The sequence below is a fragment of the Pleurodeles waltl genome, chromosome 10 (assembly GCF_031143425.1).
Source record: "Pleurodeles waltl isolate 20211129_DDA chromosome 10, aPleWal1.hap1.20221129, whole genome shotgun sequence".
NCBI lineage: Eukaryota > Metazoa > Chordata > Amphibia > Caudata > Salamandridae > Pleurodeles > Pleurodeles waltl.
The window spans coordinates 878,315,230-878,334,910 of record NC_090449.1 but is presented as its reverse complement, the minus strand read 5'-3'; the positions used below and the strand labels follow the sequence as shown (position 1 = coordinate 878,334,910).

At 42.8% G+C, this 19,681-nt stretch overlaps 1 protein-coding gene across 1 annotated transcript in view; it reads left to right on the top strand.

Annotated features, from left to right (window-relative positions):
* Positions 1-19,681, top strand: part of ZNF804B (zinc finger protein 804B) — a 1,021,297-nt gene that overhangs the window by 804,822 nt on the left and 196,794 nt on the right. Inside the window, exon 3 of the mRNA XM_069211597.1 lies at positions 5,526-5,669. Within this exon, the coding sequence (XP_069067698.1) occupies positions 5,526-5,669 (144 nt within the window). The remainder of the gene's footprint in view (positions 1-5,525; positions 5,670-19,681) is intronic.

The following is a 19,681-nucleotide window of genomic DNA, read 5'->3' as shown; positions in this document are numbered from 1 at the left end:
TTATTACCTGAGTCGAACACGGTGGACAAATCCATGAATGCTAGACAGATGGGAGAATGCCTGGCGTAGGTATATTTACTGACAAACAGGCTCAAATTTAGGCACTGCTCTATCATGCCCCTTCCTGTGCAAAAACCAAACTGGAAAGGTGAAAGGGTAATGTTAGTGTGCACCCAATCTAACAAACGTTTGTAGACCACTAGTCCAATAATTTTAATTGTGCTGTCGATAAGTGAGATGGAATGGTAGCACTTTGGGGATGAGTGGTCTCCCTTTTTGAATATTTGGACTATGTTGGACAAAGTCCAGGAAAGAGGAATGCTTACATTTAAGGAGCTATTAAATACATTAGTAATCATGGCACCCCATACGTCAGGCATACATTTTAAAAGATCGGTTGAGACCCCATCAGGACCTGCTGTAAAGCTAAAGCCACTTCTAAAAGTGAAGTACAGGAGGGGGGAGTCCAACAAGCTATAACCAAGTTCACACACCAAGATCTGGACCTCCTTCTGGTCATAGATTGCAGAAAAATGTGAGGCCCAGTGGGAACCAAGAACGTTGCACTGCAAAAGAGGATTAACTGGAACATTCCTCACACTTTCTTCACCAAATTCCAAAAATGCTTACTAATATTCCTTACTACAGCACTTTTCAATAGCTCCCAGACTTTTTCTTATATAATACATCTTTCCTGGACTTAATGGCAGATTTATATCATAAACGTGCGTTTCGTACCACTGCACCAACCCTTGGAACAGCAGTCAACATGTTTCTCAGGCTACGGTTGGCCATGGAGCTCTGTTCATCAAACCACGGGGTTGACCCCTTACCAGGGCATAAAGGTTTACGAAGGGCTTGTTTTATTTTCAGGGTTAAACTACTATAATGTAATGCCATAACTTTCTTCTCTGCATCAGCTAGGCAGCTGAGAAACGTCCCCTGACATGTTCTTAAAAGCACCTCAATCATAAAAGTTGGATTCTTAAGATGCCAAACAAGCCTTAGACTATTAGTCGTAGGTTTGGAAATAGAGACTGTATTCTTATAATTCTGGGACCTACCCAAAGGCAACTGAGCAAGTGTGCAAAGGGTGTTGTGATCACCCCCATTCAGTCTTAAAACTTCACCCTTTGAAAATGAACAAACAAAATGTAACTTCACAAATATGTAATCAATAGTTGCAGTGGAGCGCCCAGCCCCCTTCAAAGGTGGCAAAAAAGCTGCATCCCTTCCAACCCAGCTAAATAAATCCAGAAAATCAAACTCCACTAAATATTTCCACAACTCAGCCCCCCTAGTATCACAAACAGGCCCACTCCCCACCACAGCCACCCAATTCCCAGTCACACCCCTTCAACTTTGCATTGAAATTGCCACATAACAAATAGTGAGACTGCCCTGAGTTAACACCTCTAGCTAATCGCATCTTTGACAGAAATGTGAACAAATATTTCAAATGTACACATGCAATACTAGTAAAATCATTATTATAAAAAGTAATTAAAATATAAAATGTGGTCCACTAGCACGTATTTTTAAAGCTAATATGGCTGGAGACTCATTTTCTATGTTTAACACCTCCACCTGAACATTTAAACTGATTCAGACCGTAGAACCACCCAATGCCCTACCTCTAACAGAGGGGTAGCAAATTAGAGTAACGTGCATATCCAGCTAAATGAACTGGTGTATTGGACCAAGGCTCTTGCAAAGCAATTATATCATACTTGGAAACAAACGCCTGCCACTTTGGAATGTTTATTTTGTCTTTGAGGCCCGCCACATTCCTGCTAAGAATTTAGAGTGGCCGGCCTTGACATGGAGTGAAAGAAACTGGCTTTGTTATGGACTTATTGACGCTTTTATCCAAATTAGAACCCATAGTTCATTGGAGCCTTGGAAGATGACCTGCTGAAAAAAATTATAACTAAATATATGTATAGGTTTAATATACTCTCGTCATTAGGTTTTTTTAATACAACATAATTCCTCCTAGTCTTTTTTTTTTTTTGTCCTCATACACCCCAGAATCCAAGCTATCTAAATACCGTATCCTGTTGCACCCTCTCAAGTACGGAGGTGACCGCTGCCTGGAGGACAGAATCTCTTTCACTTAACCTCATGGACAGGGACCCATCACTAGAGGAGGAGAGTACAACGGTGTATAATCATTGGACTACAATGTAATATCATGGCCTATTTAATGCCTTTGTCCTTGATAGCCCCTCCATTTAACCAATGGTGACCATAGTTTTTCCTTTTTTTTTTTTTTTTTTTTTTTTTAGAGAGTCCCACTGCCATGTCTATTCTAGATGTTCTAAAAAGAGCATTAAGCTATTCAGTGTGCATGGGGGGATTGACATCCATTTACAACAAATTTCTCTTCCAGCCAGGAGTGTCAAGGAGAGCATATTTCTCACATCCTTACTTCACCTTCCTCCAGTAGGCCAAAGATTATTAAAGGAAGACTTACCAAGATTTCGTCTAACAGATATGACAATGCAGCATTGCTTCAGAGGAGGTTCTGCTTCAGAGAGATTAAATGAAGATATGGTAAAAATAAAAACGCCATTAAGTTGGCTAAGCAAAGCAGTCTTTTTGGCCGAATTTTTTTGTATGGAATCTTAAAGAGCAAAACGTGTTGGTGAAAACCCTCAAGAAAATAATGACCAGTATGTTGTTGCCTAGTAGTTAAGGATTATCACATACCATGATAAGTGTATTGTGTGGCATGCCAATTTCCAAATGTGTACGGGCCGTCTTCTAAATATATTTGCATTCAGACAAGAATGTTTATTCTTATTTTGGGTTAAATCAATAAAGTGGGTACAGTGTTATAGGAGAACCTATCAAGGTATGTATTTTAAAAAAAAACGTAACAAGCAAACTATCAGTAATGTAATATAAACTACCAGATATCCCACAAGAAAACAGAAAATGGGACGAAGGATGCACGACAGTATGTTCTAGTTATTGATTAGCATGTATTGCCACTTGAATGTTAGCTATACGAGAAGATTGAAAACTCACTCTATCATGACAAGTTCATACTACACACGAATCCTTTCTTGTTTTTTAGATATAACATCTATCCGACTCCATTGATTTGTCCTGCTTTATTGCACCAGCAAGCCAAGAAAGGTGTATCTAAATATAATTTTCATTGCAATGATACTGGAGAATGTACCTTCTCATTTCAGAGGTTGGCTTAGTTAACCACTGTGGCATTCTGTACCACGTGGGGGCATTGTGTAGGTTACCCAGCTATCGGAAGCAGATTACTTTTGTTTGTTAATAAACAATGAGTTAACTTTTGTGTTAAATCCTGATTTTGTCAGGGGTGATATTGGATTGCAAGAAAGAAGAAAGGAAGACCAAATGAACCAAGGAAAAAGAAGAGATAGCGAGAGAAACTGAAAGAAATAGAGAATGAAAGAAAAACAACGAAAATTAAAAACGCGAACAACAGAAAGACAGAAAGTGCTTCTTTATTCATTCAGTTCCAATGGTCTACAATTTAATTCCGATTGATTTCAGCAAACTAGTTATAGGGGGCATCCAGATCGCATTTGATTGGACTTTTCTTCCACTTATGTTCCAAATTATGTTTCATGGATGAGCGGACTTAATTTTAATAATGCTCTAGTCAAATTGGAGCCTACTATGGAATGCAACGGTGCGCTCTTTTAATAAAGCGTGTATTTGAACAGTTAGATATCAGCTAATAATGGATAGCGCTGAGGAATCGTGTAGACACAATGATCGATCATGTTAATCAATTTCCTTCTGCAGATTCATGAGTACCGTTTAAGTATTTATCCTAGCCTAGCTGTACTTCCTATCACTTAAAACTATCTATCCAAAAAGTGCACCCTTGAACAAGCAATTAATGAATCTGCCAGGACCATGTTTCGTTTCACTTGGCACAATTCATAAGTCTGAGCAGGTTATTCATCTCGATGTTAAGTGCTCTTTGTACGTGTATCAGAAAATATACTGCACCCATAAAATTGGTCAGCATTGAAAATTAAGGCTTCCGGCAAAGTTTACTTCCGGTGATAGGCATTTTATTTCATTTGAGGCCTTTGGCGAATTTTATCTGTAATATATCTTATTGTGAAATGTACATAAGTGCATATATGTGTGTTACAGTTCGCTTACTTATTTTTTAATTTGTGTGAATGAGAAATAAAATTGAAAGCTCCGACTTATTGTTCCGGTTTCGCTAAAGTAGTGAAGAGAGATTTTACTTAAGTAGTCACAGGACCGTGTTTATAAAGCCACATATATTTAGGTGTCAATTACTTGAATGTGAGAACTATGAAAGTTGTGAAGTGCTCGTGAAGGCTGATATTTGAAACCAGCATGTCAATAGAAAATAATGGGACCACCATGCCGAATGTGAGGTATGCGATACCTCTTGGTTTCCAATATCTCACAGATCTTATTTGACCTTAGGCTGAATGCTCCCCCCTGACATTTTGGGGGCCCTCTGAGGGGTTGGGCCCACTCCCCTGCACTGCAGGGGAGCGTGAGGGGGTGCATTATGCTCCTGTTTGAAATGGTACTTAAATACACCACTGACAATTGTTCCCAAAATAATTAAATAAAAATATTTTTTGCTGCAAAGAGCGTGGCCAAGGGACCATAAGGGCTGGGAGGTGCTGGTAAGAGGACAGTCTGGCAAAGCCACTGGAACTATGTGGTAGGGGAAGATCAAGTTATGCAGCAGGGTTGATTGTATTATGAGGCAAGAAAAGTCACGTTTATCTGGCATTATGCATCACATTTTGTTATAGCATTACCTCTTATATTGTTGTTTTTCCACAGGTTAACACTGTGAAAATGTTTCACTTCATTAGTACCAGTTTAACAAACGCACACACAACAAGCAACAGAGAGGTGACCAGTTATATTTTGAAAAGGGCCTTCAACTACGCTGTAAAACGTGTTACCGGGATATTTAGTAATTTTTCATCTGTTTGAGCCAGAAACATATTTAATAAGATTATGACTCAAACGATCATTATGTGCAAATCCATAAATACGAAAGGAAACGCCGGGGCTACAAAATCGCATGACTCCAGCGGCCCTTGTATCAAAAACAAAAAAAGCAAATTAAAATAAAAAAAATCTCCCGCCCAAAATATGACAATAGATATGTTTTTTCGGGGGAAGTGCGGTGTTATACTTACATTGAATATTTTTCTGGGATGTTTCAAATACAGCATTTGAGAACTTTGTACCTTTAGGCCGTCAGTTGCAACTACCCAGACAAATGTACAACCACAAAGTATTTGACATTGTAACTGACTTATGCTTTCATATGAAGTGTTGTATGGCAGTGATTTAAATGGGCCAGCAGTGAACCGTCCTTTGAATGGGCCCTTGTGTTGTGACGCAGTTTCCTATAGTACTGCATGCATTGTATCAAACATAGAGATGGCCTCGTCGGTTAAGACGTTTGCTGAACCACATTATTCCCCCGGGCTCCTCACGAACTTTTTTTTCTTCATTTCAAGGGGTATGCTGAAAAGGAGAAAGCCATAGCGAATGCTCTCGAGGACTTGAAGGCGAATTTCTACTGCGAATTATGTGACAAGCAGTATCACAAGCATCAGGAGTTTGACAATCACATCAATTCTTACGACCACGCTCACAAGCAGGTAAGCTTGAACATGGGTATCACTGGGATCATCTCTGAATAAAGACGAGCGGCTGAGAATGCGCGTCGTCCAAACGATCATATCTCTCCCTGCTACGCACCGGCGGCAAACCTCCAATCTCTAACATTTGCAAAGGCGTTATTCATACATGTGACCTCTTAAGGAGATGGGGGTGTTGATGGGAGAGGGATGATGCCCTCCTTTCGCTCTTGGACCACGCTTGATCTTCGAAATGGGAAGGCCTATAAGCAATGTTAAGGGCACAATGACAATTACAGTATGTTTTACATGGTAAAGGTTAGATGTCTGTATAAAATAACCAGGTGCCATGCCATCAGATGGGAAAAGTAATAATTTTGAGGAAGGTCACCAATCTTGCTTGTCGCTGCATCTGAGCTCCATGTTGGGGTGTTCATTATCAGAAAAAGTGATAACGTCCTGAAGTTCTGTTCACATACCCTTCTAATGCTTATTTCAGCTGTTGCCTGCTTCTAGCTAAATACAGAATTTATGAGTCTTGCTTAAGCGATATAGTTAAAGGCATGGGGCCGCTCTTGTATATTAAGACATATGACCAATGCATCACTCATAAACACAAATATGTTCCACCAAAGTTGCCTTGGGGAAATTAGATTCAAAATTATTATTGTGTTTACTAAATCTTTATTGCCCACATTAAACTTCCAATAGCCTGCAGCAGCGTCTTTATGCAAAATGGTCAGGCGGGGTGTGTTGGCAGAGAGAAGTACTTAGAGGCTTTGAGAGAACACGAGGTGTCTATATTAGTGATTCATGGCAATCCCGGGCGGCAATGGAGATAAAGAACATGTCACTTAGAACATTCCCACATTGAAATAAGCCCAGTGTGCTCCTGGCGGCAAATGTTCATGCATTGAAATGGGAAAACTTGCTATCAATCAGTTCAGGCAGAGAGAGCTATCCGTCAGCAGCCTGCGCCTCTTTCAACCGCCCGATCTCCATACGGGGATCCGACATCAAGAGGCTCGCAGAAATCTGTTTCCTCATATTCATCATCGTCCTCGCCTCTGGTAATTTATTCATATCCAGCAATTAGCATTTAAATCTTGCTTCCGGGTTTCCCTTTGTTGTTTACATGAAAATGTTGCTAGGTGGCGGATACACAAAACTGAGTGAAGCTACCGGAATAGCCTGTCAGTGACCTGCTGTCTTTGAATCACGGTACTCGATGTCACGTTAGGCCATTGAACAACTTTCAGAGACATCTTTGTGAAATATTCTATTCATGACAAAAAGGTAAAATTTAAGGGGCACGTACGAGACAGAGTGATTAGTTCTTTCGTTGTTATGAGAGGACACCGGACTTCTGCACAGCCAGCGTAGCTCACGAGGTTAGTCAGAAAGGTAATATAAAAATTGATTATTTAAATGTCGAAAAAATCCCATTGCAGTGTACTCTTAATCAAAATACGACTATTTAACAAATGCACATTCCTATGATTGGTATCAGTCGCAGCGATAATAATCATAGTTAGGAGCCGTTGCTCTGCAATGGCGAAGGAGCTTCGCCCTCCTGGCCAAGAGCCAGGGGATGAAAAGTAAAACAATATTTTAATATCATTTTATTTTTCATCTGCTGGCTCAGCCAGCAATAGAGGGAGGGGCGGGGCTGAGCCACAGGAGGTGGGAGGGAGGAGGAGGAGGATAGAGTGCACCTAAGTGTACATGTGTGTTTGGCAGGTCACGTCAGGCTGGCAAAACACAGATGCACACTTAGGTTCCTCCAGCCTGGCTGTGTTTAAAAACCGGGCTGGAGAAACTGCACAGACCCCAGGGCAGTGTCTGAGCGGCAGTCCTGATGCTGCTTTCATGCTAGGTTTAGCATCAAAGCAGCACCAGTATTCCCGGGGAACCTGTGCTGGTGTCCCAGTGAATGCTGGAACACCTGAAGAGGAGCAATGAGCGAGGTGGTGGGAGACGGCGGGCAGCGGTGACGAAACGTAAGTATTTTATTTCCCCCATTTCCGTCACCCCCACCCCCATTGACATTTGTGGTGGCTGTCGCTGGTAATAATAGTGATAACACACTTTTCAAAGTTATTTTTAATAATAATGATTTAGCTGCACTTACAAGGCTTTTATTTGTATTTCCTTTATTCTTATTATAATCATTATTTTAGTAGTGTTAATAGCATAGTAACAGTATATGTCTTAGTATTATTAGTATTAATGGAGTAGTATTAATGGTATACTAACAGTAATAGTCTTAGTATTACCATACTAAAAATAGTAATATTATAACAAGGGAAATAATTATAACAAAAATGGAAATAAAAACATGAAGCTCTTTGAAGTAGAAATAAATAAGAGTTTATGAAAGAACAGTCTTGAGCTTCAAAAGTCATCACCTCTAGAAAAGGTGAGTGATATGCTTTCTTGTACCAGCAAAGGAAGCTGTACTTTCACTGTAAAGAAAAAAGTACCTGGTTGGTGCATATAGGCACAATAGACTTCAAACTATATATATTCAAACTCTCACATTCACATTTTATCCTGTACATTCAAATTTTAGAGTCAGTGAGATTTGTGGGTGTGAATCTCAACTTGTCCATCTAAAAAGAGCAGTGGACTGCAGGATGGAGGGCTGAGATGACCAAGATTTGGGAAGGGCTTATTTCTATGAGGAACAGGGTGAGTATTAATTTGTATTAAGTAGACCTCTGTAATGACAGAGTGGGTGGAAAATGATAGGTTGGAATGCTACCCAGGTGACTGCCACTGATTAGATTATTTGCAAGTAGTTATCAATTCACATTTCGGGCATTTGATTGAGAGTATTATGCCTAGAAACCTGAGACTGTCACAGCTTTCCCAGTTTACTATTGCCAATGTTTGTGAATTCCGAAAAGTAGTCAATGTGTACCCATTCACAGAGTACTTCTAGGTGTGTAGATTTAGTAATTGTTTGGTAACCTAGCCACTTTATAATTTACGCTCTGCTTTAAAAAATGAACAAGTTAAAAGCACTTAGCAAAATGAGAATGATGAGAAAAACTGGCACAGATATAGCAAACCTGACTCTGAGTACAAGCCAGGAATGTATTTGTGTGGTATCGACCGCTCCCCCCCAAAGCACCTTGCCCCTAATACTAAGCCCCTGCCCGTCACACTTAGGCCTGGTAGTTCTCCCTTGAAACGCATGTCTATTGTCACTTAAAATACAATGGCCTGGAGTCCCTGCCCTGGGATTATCTATTTTAAATGTATTTTTACTGCACACACTCTTCTTCACCTCTGGTACGAGGATCCTTGATGGTAGAGTTGACAAGTTAGGCCATGTTAACTCTGCAATCCAGTCCCTGTCCTGGGAATACTTAAAATGTATTTACATTGCACACACTCTTCTTCATCTCGTGTATGAGAAGCTTTGATGGAAGATGTTGGACCTGACCCTTTTTGCAGGGTCGTTCTCAAACTTTTTGCCTCCTTCCTCTGTTTCTTCTGACCTGTTTTTGTTGGCTTTAGGTATCTGGGCACTTTCCAACTGCTAACAATATGCTCTCTGTCTAAATTGTATTGGTGATTGGTCTATCCATGACTGGCTCCTTTGTTTTACTGGTAGGTCCCTAGTAAAGTGCACTAGAGGTGCCAGGGCCTATAAAGTAAATGCTACTAGTGGGCCTGCAGCACTGGTTATGCCATTCACATCAGTAGTTCTGTAAATATGTCTCACACCTGCCACTGCAGTGTCTTTGTGTGCAGTTCTGCACTGCCAATTCAACCTGGCAAGTGTGCCCACTTGCCAGGATCAAACTTTCCCTTTTACTACAATCAAGTCACTCCTAAGGTAGGCCCAAGGCAGCCCCATGGGTGGAGTGCAGTGTATTTAGAAGGTAGGACATATACTGTTGTGTTTTATATGCCCTGATTGTGAAATACTGCCAAAATTGTTTTTCACTATTGCAAGGCCTATCTCTCCCGTAGCTTAACATGTGTATTGCCTTTAAATATCTTTTAAGTGCACTTTCCCATTGGGAGCAGATAGAGATTTGGAGTTTGGGATCTCTGTAGCCTCAGTTTAAAAATGCATCTTTTGGTGAAGTTGGTTTTTAGATTGTTTGAAAATGTCACTTTTAGAAAGTGGTCATTTTCTTGCTTACGCATTCAGTGCCTCTGCCTGGCTGCTGAATACATGTGTGGGTCAGGCTGACAGGCTGCTTGTGAATTCACTCTAGACAGTGACTCAAAGGGAGCTGAAGTGTTTCATGCATATCCTAATGAGTCTTCCTGAGCTAGAGTTGGAGGGAGGAGCTGATACCTGCACCTGAAAGGGCTGTGCCTGCCCTCACACAATGCCGTCTCCAACACCCTGGTGAGTGTCTGGGGCCTGGCCTGGGCAAGGCAGGATTTCACATTCAAAAGAGACTTTACTTTGAAGTAGGCCTACTTCAAAGGAGAAAATGGCTATAAGAAGGACACCCAAAACCACAGACTTAAAAACACTTCTGGAAACAAAGAGGAACCTCTGCCTGGAGAAGAGCTGAGGAAGAAGAGCTGCCCTGCCTGTGACAGTGTTTTGTGGAGCTATCCTGCAGTTGCTACTTCTGCCAGAGTAAGAGGGCAAAGACTGGACTTTGTGTGCCTTCCATCTTGTGAAGATCTCCAAGGGCTTGATTTAGAGCTTGCCTCCCGTTGTTTGAAGCCTCAGGATTAGCAAAGACTTCTCTCTGCCAGCACCTGGAGTCTCTGGAGAGACTCCTACTTTGCTCTGTGGTGCCCATCCAGTTCCTGGGACCCTGAAAGGAGAAGCTGGCAGCCTAAGATGAAGAAATCCACGCACAGAACGCCGTGCAGGGAAAAGATCAACGCAACTCTGATTTGCGGCTGGGAAATCAGCGTGCTGCCGGCTTCGCAGCAGAAAAACGGCTCTCGCCTGTAACGAGACTGAAGAATCAACGCACGGAGCTGGAGAAACGACACACCACATCGCAGACGGAGGCTGGTGAGATTGCAACCCGCGCTGCGTGGTTTTCTGATCATTGTGCGGCTGGATTTCCAACGCAAGCACTTCTGGGAGTGTAAAAACAACGCAAGTCCTGCCCGAAAACAGGAGTGCCTACCGGATGGACGCATGGCTCTACTGTGGAGAGAAGAAATTATCCACCCCGACCCGACAAAAGGAGAAACAGCGAAAGGTCTCGCTTGTGAGTGAAATCGACGCATCGCAAGCCCTCTTTGAAGCACACTCGCCCTTGCAGGGTTATTTTTGAAGCACCCAAGGTACGTTTTCACTCTAACAGTGTTAGTGTGTGTTTAAAAGTACATGAAGACTCTTTTTGCTTTTTAACTGATAACTTGACTTGTGTATTGTGGATTTTTGTCATTTCGGTCTTGTTTTGTTTGGATAAATATTTTCAATTTTTCTAAACCTGTGTTGTCATTTTGTAGTGTTTTCATTAAGTTAATGTGTGTTTTGGTACAAATACTTTACACCTAGCACTCTGTAGTTAAGCCTACTGCTCGTGCCAAGCTGCCAAGGGGGTAAGCAGGGGTTAGCTGAGGGTGATTCTTTTTTACCATAACTAGAGTGAGGGTCCTTGCTTGGACAGGGGGTAACTTGACTGCCAACCAAAGACCCAATTTTTAACATTTGTCTCTTCTTTACCTACGGAAAATGTATTTATTTTTCTTTTGGGGAAGTGCAATTTGTGGATGTAGACTGATTATTATGTAGTGAATCATTTTCTGTTTGCATTTCAGTTCATTTTACTATCCTCGCTATTGTTAATTTGTTCAGATTGTAAGGAATGATAAGCAAGAGACACCATTGGATTACTGTTTTGTCTACACATAGCTGCCACTATTAAAGTCACATACGATATTGGCCTCTGGTGTTGGTTTGAATCCAAGTTTTGATGTAGAGAGTTATCTGGGGAGTTATGAACATGAGTGGTCACTTAGGCATTTACTTCTGCGGAGACAGCCAATGCTGATTTAGGAAGTTCTGCCATAGAGGTTTAGTGAAGAAATATGTTATTGTTAGTGTGGGAGTAGAAAGCATTCACTGGTTCTTTTATTTGCATTTGGACCCTTGGAATGAATTACTTTTTTCAGTGCTATTGTCCTTGATATTTTATTAAAGACCAGAATAATGGCAAGAAGAGACTTGAAAGAAATTCTTGGATACTTAATCGGCCAGTTACTACTGTGAGGCCCTTAGCAGAACAACAAGTAGATGCAGATGAAAAGATGTCAGAGTGGCTGAGCCACTTTGTCTTTTTATTTACTTTTTTGCTTCCTCTTAGTTATTGGGAACCCTTTAGATTAAATTCACTTTACCCGTCGATATTCAATGTAAACTTTTTTGAGAAATGAGTATGATTAATGGGCAATATGAGATGGCGAGCGCTTACAGTCAAAAGTCCAAAATCAGATGATTAAGAGCATCAGGGTGAGGTTGTCTGTAGCAAGACAGGAGTAAATTTAGTGACAGTTCTATGTAGATGCAGATGGAAAGATGTCCCAGTGGATGAGCTGCTTTGTGTTTTTTATTTACTTTTTTGCTTCCTCTAAGTTTTTGGGAGCCTTTAGATTTAATTTAATTTACTGGTCGATATTCAATTTCAACTTTTTGATAAATGAGTATGATTAATTTAAAAATACAACTCTTTTTAAAGTTGATTTTAAGAGTGTGTGTTTGAAAATGCCACTTTTAGAAAGTGAGCATTTTCTTGCTTATAACATTTCTGTGACTCTGCCTGTTTGTGGATTCCCTGTCTGGGTCAGTTTGACAGTTGGGCTGGTTGCACCTCACACTAGACAGTGACACAAAGGGAGCTGGGGTGTAGCCTGCATATCCTACTGAGCCATCTGTGCTAGGAGGGAGGGGAGGAGTGGTCACTCACACCTGATAGGGTTGTGCCTGCTCTCACACAATGCAGTCTCCAAACCCCTGGTGAGTGTCTGGGGCCTGGCCTGGGCAAGGCAGGATTCCACATTCAAAAGAGACTTTACTTTGAAGTAAGCCTACTTCAAAGGAGAAATTGGGTATAAGAAGGGCACCCAAAACCACAGACTTTAGGAACACTTCTGGAAACAAGAGGAACCTCTGTCTGGAGAAGAGCTGAAGAGCAGAGGTGAAGTGCTGCCCTGACTGTGCTTTGTGGAGCTATCCTTGCTGCTTCTGCCAGAGTAAGAGGGAAAAGACTGGACTTTGTGTGCCTTCCATCTGGTGAAGAAATCTCCAAGGGCTTGATTTAGAGCTTGCCTCCTGTCGTTTGAAGTCTCAGGGACAGCAAATACTTCTCTCTGCCAGCACCTGGAGTGTCTGAGGAGACTCCTACTCTGACAAGTGGTGCCCTATCCAGTCCCTGGGCCCTTGAAAGGAAAGCTGGAGGAAATCCAAGGAAATCGTCTTGGGACGATTTCGGACCAACGCTGCTGCTGCATCCAGTAATCCCACCTGCAACCGTGATCTTCGCTGGAACACAACGACCTTCGCAGGCCTGACGCAGCTGCAACCCCAGGGAAGTCCGCGACTACGTGGAAGTCGCCGCACCACGTCATGACCGACGCTGCTCGAAGTGTGCGGATTCAACGTTTCACACAGACGGCACAATCCCCGACTTCGCGCATCGACTTGTTTTCACTCTTCACCAAGGGTACTGTACTTGGGGGTCTGCACGACTCCGTGTCCGGCGCCGCTGGTGTCGGCTTGTTGGGAACGACTCCGTCATGATGCCGTGTTAACATCTCATCAAAGCATTTTGTGTTTCTAAGCGCGATTTTTGAGTTTACCCTTTAAAAATTCTTAACTTGACTTGTGTATGCCGGATATTTGTCGTTTGGTCTTGTTTTGTTTAGATAAATATTTCCTATTTTTCTAAACTGGTGTTGTATCATTTTGTAGTGTTTTCCTTAAGTTACTGTGTGGGTTGGTACAAATACTTTACACCTAGCACTCTGAAGTTAAGCCTACTGCTCTGCCAAGCTACCAAGGGGGGGGAAGCAGGGGTTAGCTGAGGGTGATTCTCTTTTACCCTGACTAGAGTGAGGGTCCTTGCATGAACAGGGGGTAACCTGACTGTCAACCAAAGACCCCATTTCTAACAGATGGTGAGAGCTTACAGGCGAAAGTCCAAAATCAGATGATTAAGAGCATCAAAGGCAGGTTGTCTGCGGTAAGACTGGAGTGAATTTAGTCACATACCTATGTAGTTATGGAAGGCACCTCAATGTGAAAAAAGTGGGTTGTTGGTTGAGTGGGTTGTTCACCCTGTTCAAGCAAGAGCCTGTCAGGGTGAACCACAAAAGTCACTAAATTCACCAGCACGTACCCTCTAGTAGCTTGGCACAAACGTAATCAATCTTAACTTAGAGGCAACATGTTAAGTATTTATGCAGCACACAAACAGTAATAAAGTGAAAACATAACACTAGAAAAATCCCACATCAATTTAGAATAACAGAGTAGATTTTAATAAATCATTTGACATCAAAGCAACACAAATCCAATCTATAAAATCAGAGTTATGAATTTAAAAAATGTAAAGTAAAAATCTAGCACCCAAAAGAACAAAATGCTAAACTCTGACTTTTGGTCACGAGAGACCAAGTCAAAGCCGAAAAATATGTCCAACTTTGATAGACTGTGAGTCAGGTACAGCGTAAGCCCAGGATTGGGCCGGTTGGTTCTTAACTTCGGAGTTAGAAGAAATTTCAACAAAAAACTTCTGAGATGATAGAAGTTCAGCAGGACAAGTTTGCATGCAGTGTCCAAGGAGGAAGTTTCATTGTCAGGGTGACGCTGGACAAAATCGCAGTGAAGATTTACACATTTGGACTTTTGGAAGTCAAAAATATCCAGCACAGTGAGGCCAGAGACTGTAGCCATTGAGGGCTTCACAGGACTGGATATTCCTTCTGCAAAGGACTACTGAAGAGCAGTGGTAGTCGATAATTTTTAGGAGGGAGAGGGGCGGGTGGGGAAGCACGCTCACACTCACACTTATTCATTCACACACGCACACCAATTCACAACACTCCTCAACATTCAAACATACCTGCATGCACGCAACATTCATTTAAAACACACACACACACACACACACTTACCTTCAGCTCGGAGGTCCCAGGAGGCTTGGGACTGCTGCCTTCCCTCTCTGGCTGACCCTAGGTCAGCCAATGAGGGTAGGCAGCAGTCCCAACTTCGTCACAGAGTGGGATGGGGCCAGTGAGACTTCTGATCCCTCCCCACTCTGTGACGAGGTGTCACTGACACTTGCCCTGGGCACTTCAGGGTTTAAACTTGAAGCGCCCAGGTGAAAGTCAATTGGTGACGATTCCCCTCGTCACCGAGGGGAAGGGCCTCGAGGCACCTTTGCTGAGCTGAGGTCATGCCCATAGGAGCTGTGACCTCCTCAGCCCAGCAAAGTTCAGCTCAGGCAGCCAGGAGTTTGCGCAATTCGTGCATGTCTCACTCCTGGCTGCCTGATCTGAACATGAAGAGTGTCTGTCAGGCTGACCTTTGCTCAGTCTGACCGATACTCTTCATGAGGGGCAAAAGGTGGGGGTGTGTGGCCCCTCTGCCCTAAAGGACGGGCCGTGGCTGCTGAAGAGGATCTGCTGCAGTGGAGCAGAACGTAGTGGGAGCTGCCACAAACTCAGGCTGGCAAACAGTGTACCTTGGGAGACTAGACAAGCAGGTTGGTCCCGGTCTCCCCTCAATTTTAGCCAAAATGTTCTAAGTTTCATATCTTGGACTTTTGTTATCTGGTTTCCTTTGGCACCACTCACTAGGGTCCAGGACAGGGGAAGCACCACTTGGAGGCTGGGTCCGGGTGAGTGTTCAAAATGGTTAGAGCCTTTCCTGTCACAGAGGCTCTGATCAGGCCTTGGAGTCACTCTGATAGTCATGGGTTCAGTACACAGAACAGGACTCAAGCAGGATGGCAGATCTCTGATGGTTCAAGGCAAGCTCCAGACAGACAAAACAGTCTTTCCAGGTGCAGTACAGCTGTTTTCTGATGTACTCAGCAGGCCAAAGCAATAGGCAGTCCCCCGAGAGTCCATCCGCAGTCCCAGAAAGAGAACTAAAGAGTGGGTTTGGGGCTTTTATTTTATACCTGGTACATTCTTTAATGTGTTGTAGTTTCTAGAGAATTCCTTTTGAAGTGCTTGGAGTTTTCTGTCTCCACTGCTGTAGCTTGAGCATGGCTGAATGAGCAATGAAGTGGTGTGAAGTATATTTTTTTTTGTGAAAGCAGGGCATAGCCTTTTGATTTACAAATGGGGCTGTGCCAAGCTCTGCCCTGTCCTGCCAGTGATAGCCCAATCCAGGCACACCTTATCCCTTTATGCTGGGAGGAATAAGCAAAGTTCAGCTGACAATTATACCCAGTCGTGTGACCCAGGAACAGACCACAAGCACCAAATAGGACAGGAAAATGCCAATTGAAGAGGATTTAAAATTTCAATTACTCAGATACCAAACATGAAATCCTTACCTACTCCCAATCAAATGTTGTCACTTATTAAATGTAATAAGGCAATCCAATGTCATAATATGAGGGGGTAGACTTCACAGTAGTGAAAAATGAATGTGTACGTTTTTCACTACCAGGACATGAAATACTTAAAAGTACATGTACAACTTTTAAAATACATTGCTGTCAGGCCCGGTTCCTCTGAAATGATTCTCTTACGATGCCCGCCTTCTGGCAGAACCAAAGTATTGATGTGGCCAAAAAGGGGAAAGAGGAGTGGAATGGGAGAGGGGGACTGCAGGAAGGGAGACCATGAAGGAAAAAGGAAAAAATTCAGTCAACAATTTGTAATTTTACTATCATGAACAATTGTTGTTACATTTCATACAAGAAAAGATTGGTTGCTTCCACTAAGACAGCACTGTTCAGAATTACAGTTTCTTATGTTAAATAGCACAAAGTTATTGATATTCTTGAATCAAAAGCTATAACAGTTCTTTGCAAGGTTAGTTGTGAGATCCCAAAGCAAGCTCATATATCCAAAGACAAATTTCTACTGAGGGGAACAAGGTGTTAGTGCAGACCGAAATGTGCGTCTCAACTCTCCACCTTACCAAAGTGCTTGTTCTTTCCAATTTTGCAGAAGACCTGGGTATATGGGAAAGCACTTTACTGTGGGATGCCAGAGCAGAAAGGGCAGGGACTCTGTGTACTTCAAGGGCCTCTCTTTAAAGAATGCCCCACTTCACAAGCAGAAATGAGTATAAGTACTGGACCTCAGACACCACCAACTCAGTACTCCTCTGGACCTGTGGATACTCTGCCAGGAAGGAGGACTGCTGGGCTGCTACGAGGACTGCCTCTCTGCTTGATTAGTACTTTGCCCTGCTGACCTGCTGCCTTCCTTGCCAGGTAGTGAGAAGGACTGGACCTACATCTCTCCAACCCTGAAAATGTGACTCCAAGGGCTTGTTAGCTTTCCTCCTGTTTTCTGAAGTCTGAGACACAAAAGACTTCCAACTCACCTGCTACGGCACTTCGAATCCTACAACCGTGAGTCTTGCTCTGCCAAGTGGTGCCAATCCAGCCCTGCACCCTTGGAAGTGGGCATAAATTGCTGCTCCAGTCCTAATCAATACATTGCTGCACCAGCGCAGATCAGAACTGGTGCATCACTTCTGTTGCATGGATCGGAACCGGAGGATCAGCCTAATTGTGTGGATTGGAATTGAGGCATCGCCTCCCCAATGCAGATCAACCCCGGATCATCTCCTTCAGAACCATTGCATCTTGGACCCAACGCATCACCTCGGCTGCATGGACAAAAATTGATGCTTCTTTGTTACTGACTGCATGGGAAGGATTGACACATTGTCTTCACTGTGGGGATCAACACCAACACATCACTTCAGTCTGCTCCTTGCATCAACATCAGTGCAACCAGGTTTAAAGTACTTTTTTTTAAGTGGCCTCAATGGGTTCCTGTAGCCGGCCCATGCTCCATCGCAGTCGGACTGATCTTTTGACTTTGTCCTTGTCCAGCCCGACCAGATATCCCACGTTGCCGCTCCTCGCTTTAAAGCAGTATATTGCAGTTTAATCTTTGAAAAATTATAACTCTAGCTTTAATTATTGGATTTTTATTATTTTGGTTTTCTTTCATTTATTAAATTAGGTTCTATCTTTCTAATCAGGAGTGGTATCTTCTTGTGTGGTGTTTCACTGCTTAACTGTTTGACGTGTTGCACAAATACTTAACACATTGCCTCTTAAGTTAAGTGTGACTGCTCTGTCCCAAGCTAAGAGAGGATGACCACAGGTTAATTTAGGGTGTGATTGTGATTTACCCTGACTAGGATAGTGGTTCCTGCTTGGACAGGACGCTTACCTCTGTTAAGCAGAAACTAAATTTCTAAAAGATAGGGACTACTCTCAGAAAAGGTGCACCTTGCCCTCATCCTGAAGCAGAGGGCTTACTCCCAACTTTCCAAGTCTGTGAGTCCCTGAAGCTTTCAATTTCATCAGTCTGCACCCCAGGAAACAGTGTGTTGATCAGTGGATTCGCCAGTGCAGGGCCAGCCAGGTTCTGCAACCATGAGCAGGACAAGGCAAGGCAGAAAGAGCACTGCCAAACTATTTATCTGTAAGTGAGCTGCTTTGGATCTGCAGTTATGCCTCAGTATGGTGTGACAAAAGGAGTGACACTCCGCAGCGACTGGTGATGCAGCAGTGTGGTGGCATGACAGTCTGCCAGTAGCCCACTGGTCATGACGATGATAGAGACAGCAATTAAATAGCAAAACAGATCTCTATGAGCACCGGGTAGTGAAAATTCCAATGGCGATGTTCAATGATTGCTGTGTAAGGCTGCCGAACAGCAGCTTCTTGTTTTCACATCATAGCATTACGGTTGACTGACTGGGTAGTTGTATACTGTCCACATGTATTTTAGGGGTAGGAATAACTCACAAAGATTCACTCTGTTGAATCTTGTGAAGTTACATAAATACTCTGTGATATTCTGTGAGAATTTGTGGAGTTTCCCAAACAGGCAGGTAGTGCCATGTTGTTCTTCTCACCCTGATTTTTTGCACCAGGAGCTCCTTCCACACTGAAAAGCTCATGCCAACTGCACCACGAGGCATACCAGGGTGCACTGCTGCTCGAGTTGCCATTGCTGCAGCTCAAGTAGATTTTCTAATTCAATCAATCAGTCATCCATTTTAAAGCGCCCTACTCACCCATAGGGTCTCAAGGCACTGTGAGGTGTCCTCAGGATTCAGTCGAAGAGCCAGGTCTTGAGGTCCTTCCTGAATTAAGGTAGCGATGGCGACTATCTGAGGTGGAAAGGTAAGGTGTTCCAACCTTTAGCCGCTAGGTAGGTGAACAATCTTTCTCCAGCTGAGGATTACTATAAGTGGGGTACAGTAGTGAGCAACTACTGGGAGGAGTGGAGAGGTCTGGAAGAGGAGTACCAGGTGATGCAGTGGTTGAGGTAGCAGGGTCTAATGTTGTGGAGGGCTCTGTAGGTGTGTACGAGGCAGCTTTCTCACCGTGAAAGGTTATCACCTCCCACAGTGCAAAAATGTTGCTGGTGCTCCTGTAGCACTTGAAAATCTTGTTAGGGGATGCAAATTCTCACTCACACTCACCAACTAATGATTGGTGAGCCATATGTGAGAAAAAAACTCTGCCTCACAGTGGTTGGCAGAATTTGACTGGGTCTTGTTACAAGCGTCACAGAGTGCCAAGAATTCCACCAGCTGAGCAGAATTGATCCCCAACTCCTAATGTACTCTACATTTGATCAAATGTGCTTTTTAATGTAAAGGGGCAAGAAATGAAGGATGTGCACTTTTTTTGATTACAGTATGTTATAGGCATGCATTGTTACACAAAACATATCCATAAATGTCAGAAAAAAAACACTACCTAAAATTGTAGGCATTTTTCCCTTCCATAATCTAATCAAACATATTGAAAACTGAGTTGTATGATGATTACAGCTCCTTTCTGCCTCATTCACATTTTATTTTTACACATGAGTTT